At 40.7% G+C, this 12,645-nt stretch overlaps 1 protein-coding gene across 1 annotated transcript in view; it reads right to left on the bottom strand.

The window, feature by feature from the left end:
• The window catches only part of TRPC3 (transient receptor potential cation channel subfamily C member 3), a 678,274-nt gene that overhangs the window by 55,536 nt on the left and 610,093 nt on the right, over window positions 1-12,645 (bottom strand). The window contains exons 8-9 of the mRNA XM_086962211.1: window positions 11,959-12,154; window positions 6,173-6,382 (exon numbers count right to left, since the gene is read on the bottom strand). Coding sequence (XP_086818337.1) covers window positions 6,173-6,382; window positions 11,959-12,154 — 406 coding nt within the window. The remainder of the gene's footprint in view (window positions 1-6,172; window positions 6,383-11,958; window positions 12,155-12,645) is intronic.

Here is a 12,645-nt window from a genome sequence, read left to right as displayed (position 1 = left end):
ATCCAACTTATCACCAACCGCACACATCACAGGACCTACACTTGACCCCATCTTCACATCCAGCAACACAGTCAAGTACATCTATGTTACCGAATTCACCTGAATAGACTACGTCATCATCCACTTCACCATCACAGGATCCCCCTGCACTGCCTCTAAGCCACCTAGCACCTCACATCACAGCTGTAACAAAGTATCAGACAGCATTTGGACAGACGTACTCAACACCTACCACCCTGATACCACAACCAACCTACAACAGGCTGCCAAGACCTTGTCTGCCTGGATCACCGATTGCACTGACTCAGTCGTTCCTGTCAACCCCACCAAAGCTCAAGCGATCCTCAAAACAGGCCAGTTGGTACGGTACACCACGGAACTAATAACCACAAAACGCAAAAGCAAAAGACTGGAAAGGAAATGGCGCACCAGCAAGAAACCCACAACTGAGCCACATTCAAGACATCCCTCAACCAATACTACCAACTCCTGAAAGAGACAAAAAGGAGTGCACTTACAGACTTCATTAAAGCTAGTTCTAAAAAAAGCAAAGAACTCTTCAACAATGTCAGAGAGTTATCCAACCCCTCAGCCAATGAAAATGTCATCACCCCTTCCCAAGAACCCTGGAACACCATGGTGGACTTCTTCCATGACAAGGTCTCCACCGTCTACAAAAACTTCGAACCCCAACAAACCGCTGCTGACATCCTCAGCCTCCTCGCTCCCACAGATGCAAACTCTGCCCACCTGCCCATCACATGGGACCAGCTCACCACTCAAAACACCACAGCTATCATGAGCTCCGTCCATTCAGGAGCACCCATGGACCCCTGTTCCCAACACACTTGCAACCTTAGGAGCAGGATGATCAGCAACAAGCTGACCGCCATCTGAATGCATCCATTGCCATGGCCACCTTCCCCAAGGAATGGAAACAGGCAGAGGTCAAACTCTTTCTCAAGAAATGGTCCGCAGACCCCAGCGAACTCAAGAACTACCATCCCATCTATCTGCTTCCCTTTCCTGCCAAAGTCCTCAAAAGGGCCATAAACTGCCAACTCATGGTACACCTGGAGAACAACAATTTTCTGCACACCTCCCAATCTGTATTCCACACACAGCATCAAAACTGTCCTGATCACTGCCACCGAAGACCTCAGAATCCTCCTTGACCAGGGAGAAACGGCAGCCCTGATCCTCCTTGACTTCTCAACAGCTTTCGAAACCGGATCCCACCACACCCTTATCAATAGGCGTCACCACACTGGAATCCAAGGAGACACCCTCAAATGGTTGCCTTCTTCCTCATCAGAAGAAGCCAGAGAATCCGCCTACCACCTTTCACTTCGGAACTTAAGAATATCATCTGCTGTGTCCCTCAAGGCTCATCCTTCAGCCCAACACTGTTCAATACCTGTCGTCCTGCTGCTGCTGCTCCTGCTAATGCTTGGGCACTTGCAAACATTTCCCCTGGACAGCAAAGTATGTCTGTGGCATCCCCAAGGGCCACACCGATGCCAGGAATGCTAGGGTCAGCTGATGAAAGGTGGGCGTAGGGGGGGCGCGAACTAGATGCATGCTGTGGACAACAAACCGAGCCTTCATGTGACTTCTGTCTGCCGCCAATGCTCTATTCTCATGCACCAAAAATGTAAGTTGAAGCATTAACTTCTAAATGTAAAACATGAGAGGGGAAGAGATACTCATCTAGTGGCTGAGTTGCAAAATGTGAAACAAGAAAACTGTCAGTCCAGGCTTCCCCACTAGATAAAATTGTGTAATCCTGGGCAATTGGTTCATTACACTTTTCCTCCTATTTTTTCTTTACCACATATGAGAGCCCTTAAAATATACGAGTTTTGGATGTTGGCAATACAAAACCTTCTCTTGTATTTTATTTAATAAACTATAATGGTCTTTGAATTATATAACAAGCAAGGCTACACACAAGGTGCACCTGACAAATGACTTGCCTCTTGGTTCACTAATAGCATTTTTTCAGAATGTGGCAGCATGAATGTTTCTAAGATCATGTTTGAAAACTATCCTTGCTAATAAATGGCTCTCAATGTAGTGCAATAATCTGATCTACTTAGGGATAACTCATGTGCAAGTTAAGAAAATACACTTTTTTGAAGTTTGCAGAGTTTATCATGTTTTTACAAGTTTAGGGCAAGATGTCTTTAAAACTAAAGGTGCTTCTAAAGATAAGTGGTCTAGGACACCTTCTTTCTTCTTCGCCGTTACTTCAGTTAACCTGTAAATGAAGTCTACCTCTTTGTTTCACAGCTTCCTGAATTTTCCTGCTCTATCAAGTGAACAGCAGCCCATTGCTGCTGTACACAAGGGGGCTGCAATTAAAGATCAGGAGTACTGCATGCGGCCCCCGGGCCATACTTTGAGTATCTCTGTGCTAATGGCTCAGGCCGTGGGTTACAGTCAACCTCTGGCCCCAGCATTGTCTTCTGGAGTAGCCGCTACTCTGTTCTGTCCCCAGATAAGTGCCATCAGACCTGTGCTCGTTTGAATGCCCAAATGGTTCTGCTCGCAATTTTTTTCAGCCTGTCGTATTCCACTGGCACTTCTGCCTCACAGCGCACTTCTCTGGCTAGTGCAGTACAGATAATAGAGCGGGTGGCAGGGGAATTTTTTGTGTTGGTTTCAGGAGCTACGCAGTCATGTGGCCAAGCTGGCCTGTAGAAGGCCATGCTCTCCAGATCTCTCAATCTTGACAATACTGCATGGTGTCAGTGTAGCAGGAAGTGGGCGAAACAGAATTTCCATGGTGCTGAGGAACATCACAGGCCATGAACCTGTGGTGGTCCTATCTCTCTTCCTTCCTAAGTGTTGCCATGATTTGTGGAGTCTTCAAACTGTTCTCAGGTGCCCAAACAATAGATAAGAGTTTGCTATTCACAGCAGGTCTGAAGAACCAGGTAATACTGTAAATCTTGGTAGGTGGTCTCGTTTTGGCAGGTCCTCACAGCAGTGAATTGCAGAGGTAAATTCGAGAAATGTAGTTGATTTAAAATGTATCTTAGATAACATGTTGTGTGAACAGGTGAACCTGTACTGTTGCAGCATATGGAACCCTGGTGGGCTGCAGTGAGCCAAATTGTAATGCAGTGATCTGTAATGTAATTGCTATGTAGATATGCATTATTATTATTAGATGTAGTAGTAGCAGTAGTACTATTACTTGAAGTCAAAATAATGAAACTTATAGGAACAATAGGGAACAATATGTACATACCAGTACATACCACATCCTCAATAACTGTTTACAAAGCTGACTCTCAATAGGACCCTCCGATTCCACAGTCAGTATTAGGACTGTCCTATTCATGCAGCCTTCTCCTGCAAACTTCTGATTACCCGTAGAGCTCAATTAGATACTTGATTTGAAAACACACGGAGTAAAAATGGTGGGTCCATTATCCCGCCCCACTTATAGTTCATTGCCAATATGGTTTATGATGTCCGTCAGTTTCTGGTGGGGTCAATATGATACTTCTCCTGTCGCAGTTGCTGTCCCAGGACTAAGTGATTCCTGGTGCTGTCAACTCTTGCTAGGAGCAATGCAATCAGGGCACTATAGAACTTTTTTGCTAAACAGGTACTTTGAGTGGATCCATCTGCCATCTTGTGGACAACAATAATGTTTCCTTTTTGATAACTCTACTTTGCATCAGTAGTATTTTGGCTATGCATTTTTGTTAAAATTGTCTTTGTTTTGTGCAAATGGCAAACCCTTGAGCATGTGAAGAACTGCAGGTACTAAGAAGTTGTGGCGACCGTTAATCACAGACGCTGCCAAAGAGGACAATGTAAGCAATAGGTGTCTAACACTGATGTAGAACAAGATGATTCAAATCAAAGATAATCCTTATTGATAAATTTTTTAACCAATATAGAGCGCATACATCAAACATAATAAAAGTGAAATATACAAAGCCAAGCTCTTGTTGATACCTAATAATGTGAGCTACAGTTGAACCTGCATAACTACATTAATGGCAACGATTGTCAGACCGGCTTCCACGACTGCTTGTAATCAGAAAGATGGAAGAGCCTGAAACCTAATCGCATTTAACTCACTTGTATGCTCCCTTACATGAAGCTCAGAAACGAACCATTTCATTGCCCTTTTTAATAGCTTTGTTTTACCAAAATTCCAAGGTTTTCAGCCTCAGATTAAGCCAGGTGTTTTTAGGTGGGTGTCATCTGCTGATCCAGAAATTTCTTTAAATGTTTACCAGATTGTCTTCCTTCAAAAGTGTTCTAAGGGACTATCTACCACCAGAATCCACAGTCTGCTTTCCGATATGCTGGGTAATCAAATTCTATGCAAAGTCTCTCTTCAAATGCGCCTGGCTTTGCTTCCCTTCATCTGTACCTTACGGAAGCATGCCTGCAACTAGAATCAACGCTTGCAAACAAATTTCCAGGCAAGTTTCACCCAGGGCTATTGATACGGGAGGCAATAAAGAGTTCAAAATAATGTTACACTGTGTTTTATATAACCACAGTTAAACTGGCCTAGAAAGGCTCCAGCCCATAATTCATTGCTGAAAATAATTATGTCCTGAAAGATTTTTTAACAGTGGAAGGATGGCTAAAATAAGCAGCAGCTCTTGGTATAGGCATCATGTGCGGGCAGAATAGGAGCGTATCAAGTGGAATGTTACATCTAGATATCTATGTGTAGATGCACAGGTTATATCAATATCATCCAAGGCCCAACAACTATACAGTTTGAGATCCTGACTACAAAATCACTACATTAGATTTGGAAAGATTACCTTTCAATGAATTTAGCCTGCAATATTTGCCTAATATACCTAAAGTATGTTCCATGCTGGTCCTGGTCTGGTTGAAAAGAACAGTGTCGGTGCACGTTGCCTAATACTCAGTGGTTTCACTCACAGGACTGGTGGACAAGCCCTCCATGATGACAAGGCTCAGCCAATTTCCGCATCAGGAAATTAAATTGCAAGGATGCAAGAACGTACTCTTGTTTTAAACCTTTATTGATCTAAGCTTTTTCTGTCAGTGAGACATTTTTACTCAGCATTACATGTACCCAGGTGTTACGATACAAAATATTTATTCTTCTCAATAATGTGGGTGGGATTCCCCTTCACTGTAACTTTGCCCACTGTCAACCATCAACCATTGTGTGAGGCTCTGAAAAAGGTTTTAAACTCTATGAAGTAGGCAACCGTTTTATTACCTAAACACATTGTACCACCAACCAACAACAGCAGGGCAACTATATTATGCAAAGAACCATAGTTTGGCATGAAGCCTGTCTGATTCCAAGGTAAAATGTTGAAGTCTGCTGCCCAAACTTGAAATTCTTCTACGAGAATCAATCCATAGAGTTTTGAATCAATATGCAGTAGGGCTAATAATCTATAATTAAACTAATCAGATCAAACTAAGTGCATTTTGGGGGAATTGGGTGTAAAATGGAGCCCTCCCAGGGTTGTGGAATGGTGCCATTAAAAATAACATTCATTATATAAGGTACTTAGACTTCGGACCCTATAAACAGAGTCCCACTTAAATGAAGCTGTAGGTAGCTTGTTCTGCCACGTGGCTCCGTCAGCTCTACTCAGGATTAATTTGAGTGGCAGTCCTATCTTGGTCTATTCAACTTTGCTCCCCATGAGATGCCAAATTATGAGCTTAGTCAAAGTTTAAATCAATAGACTGTGTGGTTTGGTCTTGGACAGTGATCCCTGATATGTATATCATTGGGCAGAGCCATTTCATCATGGGTTAATAAAGTGGTGAGACATTTGAAACCTAATGTGGAGTAACATTATTTCCCCACAGTTTTAATTGGCCTATGTCGACCTATTAAGGTTTGTATCACGCACAACAGAAGTAATTATTATTTTAAAGTGAGTACTAACAAGAACAGTTTTCACAACTCAACACTACAATATGTGTTTCTTCACACTGGGCGGATGCAGACCATGCACAACCTCAGCGGAGACTTCGACATCCCATTCTTGGTCTGAGTAAACAGTGAATTTACACATGGAGCAGATTTTCAGTGCTTCTCCTATGAATGACAATACTTATCAGTATCAGGAAACTTCATTTCTGACACTTCCAAATTGAGACCAGTCAGTACAGAAAAGAAAAAGGAAACGCTTACCATGGACTTGGAATTATCCATGCCTATTTCTATATCCTTTTGCAGTCTTCTTGTCCGGCACCTGGAGAAGTTAAAGATCTTGATGATGAGATATACAAAGGATTTGGGACTTGGTACAACACTGAATGGTGGAGGCAAAGTCTTTCCATCGTCAAAGTAAGACAACCATAGTTTAGAGCGTGCAAACTTCCACTCCACGTCGCTGTCATCCTATGTAAGAAGATACAAAAAACAGTAGTGCGTTCCACCTTCCTTTGAAATGCTTTTTTACTTTTTATAAAATATGTTCAGTGCAATCATTCACAAAAAAGTACATCATTTATTTTCCACAAAGGACACTGCTCACAGCTGTGTCCGGCAAGGTTAACCACCTTAATCGCACTGGAATTGGACTCAGAGAGGTGGGAAGAAACCCCCCACAATATCACATGCATTGTATTGTGTGACACAAATATGGTATCCACTGCATCAATCTAACAAATGCATCACAAGGTAAGTCTATGTACCCAAATGTACGCAAAGCAGTAATATACGTATCTTCATAGTGCAGTGATAGGTGATCAAGTGGGTGCCATATTGTTGTAAATCAGTATTGTCAAACTCAAGATAGTCTCATACAACCTTGGGTTGACTTCTTTATTGAAGATGGAGCCACAAGCAAGAGCTCTCCATGTGTATTTTCTGTTTTTCACTTCTTTCTTTTCCTGCTCTTTCTTTCACCCCCCCACTTTCTATCATCCCCATAGTAGGATAGGCTAAAGGGGGACATCCTATAATGTAGACAACTTACCTGTAAAGTCTCATGTAAAGCTAGATTGTGATGTCACCCGGCGAAGTGTAAGCAATGCTAAATGTACGTGTACATTTTTTTTTTATAAAATACTTTGAAATAAAAAAAACAACTGCCAGTAACCATTTCTTCAAAACAAGTTTGCTGGCGGGTGAGCCAGTGGTTCTTTGCATCAATATATTCGTTATGTACTAAGCTCGTATTTTCCATTTTTACCTTGATTTGTAATTGTATTGCTGAGTTAGTTTTCAACCCTGAAACACATACGGTCAAAGTGCATTTAGGAAAAACACTGTAAGATTGTTTATATTTTTGTATATGTTGGTTGACTTGATTCTTTGGTACGGATTGAAAGATTATTTAAGCTAGCTTTGGCTTGTGATAGAGTTTGTGACAAGTGTTGATTCTGTTTCTAAAACAAAATCTGCTGTAAGTCACTGAATGGCCTTATTCGCCAACTGACACAACAGCATGATGGGAAGGATGCTGGAGTTCAAAACACACAAACAAATTTCAACAGCAACAAAGATTACATTGGTGAGAAGGATGAAAGGGCAGTGGTTTGCAATTCAAAACAAAATGTGTTGTGGGTCCCAAAATACCTGAGAGACAAGAACGATTACATACTATTTACAATATGCACAAATTTAAATCTGAAATTGTAACCTTATCAGAAATATGGAACCTATCAAAGCAACAAAATGTGCCACTGGTGATGGGCCAGCTGAAAGGAGCTTTAAATGTGATATTTCCAAACTTCAACAAAGGACAACATTTTATTTTGAATATAAGATGTTCGACTTAAGATGTGTAAAACTTCCACTACTGAAAGGTGATTTTTTTTCTGGGTTTAGAGGCTTAGCGTCAAAGCTGTGAGATTGCCCATGGAATCTATAGTCATCAAGTCCTGAGACTTAATATCCATAATATATTGATCAGCCTATGAAGGTTGTATTGATGAACATTTCTTATTCTTCTTAATACATTTTCGGGGAGAGCCAATCAATAAACATACATTTATGGTAATTCCAGAAATCATACGCCAAAGCTCCCTCTCTTATAACTAACCCACGCCTATCTCCTAGCACTTTATGGCTGAACCAGAAAAAGCTTATTAAGTTGTGGGAGCAACAATAACGCCCTACGAAAGTGGATACAAAACCTTATTTAGGTCTACTCAGTATACCAGAAACCAGTATATGGCCAACAAATGCACAGTTGATGGGGTACGGACTTGTTTTGAGCTTTGACTGAAGTCAATGAAACCAAAAGCGCTAGAGCAGATTCACAAAAAATACAGATCGATATTAATGTCTCCACCTGAACATACTTTTAAACGTCTTTCCAATTCACAAACATTCCCAGGATAAAGCTGGAAAGCTAATCCAGGTGCAGGCTTCCAAGCACATAGAGGGAATGTCGTGTGAAATTTCCAGAGGGCTCCTATTTCCTTGTATGGAAATGTACAAAGTGTGAATTTGAGCACAGGGGAATCGAGCATTTTTTTTTTTTTACCGTGGGGAAACATTTTTCTTCATGGATAACCCTCTTCCCCCTACTCTACCATCAAATCTTGGGGTAATCCGTTCCCCTTCCCATTCTAGAAAAGGAGTTACTCCAGTTCGTCGATGGAGTACATTTCTGACCATTTTCATGGTGGGAATAGGTTAGACTGTAGTTTCTGAATGCGGTCAAACAAAATGTTTGCGGGCGTTCACATACATGCAAAGCAAAGCATTCCCACTTCCCACCCCTTGCATGGGATTTTCGACTGCAGACTTCGGTGCACTTTTGGTGGAGAAATCCACAGTTTTTAAATCAATTTAAACTGCCAGGAATCCTTTTCTGAGTTCCTGCTGGCATAAATCGAGGTTTTTTCAGCTGTAAAACTATGTATACATTTGCAAATATCTTTGGTAGAATCTGTCTGCAAATATGTACATGGCTTTGCTTCTTCTTGTATTCTGATTCTAGCCTATTCTCTCTCCATAAAGGGAACCATGAGAAATGTGTTTTCTAATCATCAGTACACTGGATGCTTTGTCGTTCTTTTATTTACTCAATACATCATTACCTTTTCTTATTGTTACGCATGCATCTTTTCTACATTACTCTTAAAGAATGTAACTACTTCACAGACATAAAAAAATTGACACCTGTCTGTGACTGTTTAAGACATTTCTATACATCTGGGTGAGGCAAGGGAATTTTGCTTTTGGATAATGTTGTGATTTTGAGCTTGTGCTTAGTATCATTTTAAGTTAAAATAGGGCCCATACTTGGTGCAATGTGCACATCCACAATTTCAAAGCAAGGCCTGCTTCTTGAGTGAAATCACGTGTTCTTTTAATTGTTTAGATGTTAATTCATGTGTCAACCAACCATGTTTAAGACAGGGATTAGTTACTGAGGATGCATTGAGTGGTATAAGCTTGATAAGGATGAATGTCAGCAAGAGGTGCTGAACGGTTATCAATCGATTGTTATGTAAAGAGGTGGCTAGTTGACAGTGGAAGACGGGAAGGTCCAGTTTCTTCAAGGGTCTCTGAGGTTTTTTGGGTTTGTGGGTGTAGCCTGCATCGGCCTGCATTGGTAGCATTGATATGTTCTGGTTGATCTGATTTATATCAGGGTCAGTCAAGGTGATGATCTTTTTGATCACCGTGATCAGGTTACAAGAGGGAATACTGCATCGTGTGTATAGCAACCACAAGCGTAGGATTTGAGATCAGGTGACCTTGATTAAGTGAAAGCATGTTAGGAATCATTTAGTTTTCGACAGTTTAGGTTTTCCAAGCCAGGTATTCAGGTATCCAAGTGTGTAAAGATTATACGTAATTTTGATATCAAAGTCAAAGAAAGTCTCAGCAAATGTGGATCCTATGGGAACATCTGTAAATAATAATAATTTAAGATGTGACATTGGAGATGGAGAGCATTCGACAATTGGAGATTGGCCTTCTGGAGCTGTGTCATTTTTTATGCAGTTGGTAGAGACATTGATTTTGTAGACACTGGCTTGCCCTTTTCCAGTATTTTGTGAAACTGGGTAATAACTTCATATAGGTTTCAGTGATTGAGAGTAGAGCAGGACTTCATTCTGATATAATGAAAAATATTTTGAAAGCTTTGTTCATCAATAGTGTATTTCACTTGAGATAGCGATAGGGGTGGGTCAACTTTAGAGGTTGGTGAACATTCTTGTGGGTTTATTAGGGTTTCGATGGGAAACCAGAAGTAGAATGGGATGACTGACTGCCCCAAGCAAGCTACATAGTGACTTTACAGACTTGGAAAAGGGTAGGGAAGGAGAGGGATGTAGAGTGCTGTTGAAAGAGTTACTAAGCAAGTTAGTCATGAGAGATTAAGGCAAAGTGGAAGTAAGAACTTAGAAAAGAGAACCAGGAAGAATGTAAAGGTGAGAAGAAAGAGAGGGTTGATGTGGTACAGAAATAGAAGTATGGGTGGAATGTCCAGGGAGAAGTCTGGAGATATATGGTTGGTGTAAACCGCAGATACAGGCATAAGGGTGAAAGCAGGTGGAAGCGGATGTTCCCCATTGAAAAGCGAATTTACAGGCACAATTAGAATAAACTGTTTATATTATGAATATCTATAGTAATATAAGGCTTTGAATGATTTTGAAAACTATTTGCTAGGAGGAATTTATTGGATTGAAAAATAAGTCTTTATTTACACATTGCTTGGTCTGAACCTATGTTTTAGTGGTGAACATAGCAGTGTGTTATTGAGGCACAAAATGCAGTTTCAGAAGGAGGTCCAAAGTGTTTTAGAACCTTTTTAAAAAGGGTCAATCCAATTTTCCAGACATATTTCATGACAATGTGTGGAAAATATTGGGAGATTTAGGTGTTAGTGATCTAGGTCACCTACATGACTACCAGGGGTTTCGGATGTTTGTCTTACTACAAGAGGCATACAGGCTCCCAAAATACTTTTTTTAAAGTACCTACAGGTAACGGATTACCTGCTTTATGGTTGTAAATTGAAAATCGACCAAGAAATATCTGAAATCCTTGCTAGTTTATATCAGACATCTGGTAAAATGTCTATTAGACTATTCTACCAGAGGTTTATACACAGGCACAAGATGACACCCAGCAGATAGCTTCAAGATGGAACCAGCTTCTTTCACCTGAAACTATGGCTCTGGAAATAAAGGAGGCTCTAGTAGTATTAGATCAGTCAGTGACTTCTGTTAGTCTTAGCCGTCAGCAATTAAGGACTACCTGGCTGCTCTACTACATGTCTAAATGTATCTCAAAATGGGCAGTATTCCAAGCCCCTGATAAATCTTATTGTCCTAAATGCTGCTGCTTTGCAGCGGATCTATCACATATGTTTGTGGATTGCCCTGCACTCCAAAACTTTTGAGGTAACCTATCTTTACTGCTTGCAGAATACATAGGGTATAAACTTCAACTGACCAATAAGGAAATCCTGTTGACGTATAAGCAGAGCTGTGCTGGCTATTTAGGGTCATTGCTAACGATCATAATTGTTAGCGCTCGCTTATGTATCGCAAGAGCCTGGATCAACCCTTTGCCACCAAAAGTCGAAAATGGTGGGCAATGTTGCTACAGATATATGAGTATGAGTTGGCATTAGCCAAGGCTAGAGGACCCCGAACCATCAAGAAGTTCGCAAAGATCTGGTCCAGTCTTCACTGGGAATAGCTTTGGGACTGGCATAACGTAATTTGCTCTAATACAGATCTGCCTTATTCATTGCCTATCAAAATATATTTCTCAATCTCTTTATGCTTTCCTTTCTCCCGTTTTCTGCATTAGTATTTAATGCTGTTAACAAACACTTATGGATTTTTCATTTTTTGTATTTATTGTATTGTTTCATCGAATACTGGCTCCAGTAACAATAAAAAAATGAAAAAAGCTTTTAACAACATTCAATGTTTACACTTAAAATATATGAGAGGAACAAAAATATGGAAGGGATCGGTAGCGACAGGCCTTACCTCAATTTCTTGATATGAGCTGTTGATCATGGCAATCAGCATGTTGAGAAGGACCACGACCATCGTCACATTGTAGATCCCATACAGGATGTAGCCGATATTCTCTATGAATTTATGATCATACTTAAGAACAACTGAGGTGACTTCAGACAAACCGAATATGGACCAAAACAAAGTCTTAAAGCTTTCTTCAACCCTAGAGGTGCAGAGAAAATAACTTGTAATTCAGAATACAAAGGGAGAAATCCATTTCCAATCAATAATGAAAACATATATCTTTATTTTACTAATACATTGGCTAGAGGAAAGAGAAGGCACTTTTCCTCACCCCCATAACTTCTGAAATCCTCCTCCATTGTTCACCAGACTACTCAGTGCTGATTTACATATATTGCACTGGTGATTGAGCAATTTTGCACTGGTGGCTGGGTGAATTTACATCTACATCTGCTCTAAAGAGGTAGCACAAACTTACATTTGTACTGACCACTCAGTGCAAGCACAGCGTTATTGCACTGGTCTGGCAAAGTGAAGGTGGGGAAAAATTGTAATGTTTCTCACAAGTGCAGAATTACTACTTCACCAGTGTGGTGCACTTAATCTGGGGGGTTTGACTGAATAGCGTACTTCACCAGTGTGGTGCACTTAATCTGGGCTCTGGGGTTTGACTGAATAGCGTTTATTTGC

Source organism: Lissotriton vulgaris, chromosome 3_1 (assembly GCF_964263255.1).
Source record: "Lissotriton vulgaris chromosome 3_1, aLisVul1.2, whole genome shotgun sequence".
NCBI lineage: Eukaryota > Metazoa > Chordata > Amphibia > Caudata > Salamandridae > Lissotriton > Lissotriton vulgaris.
This window is presented reverse-complemented; position numbering and strand designations above follow the sequence as displayed.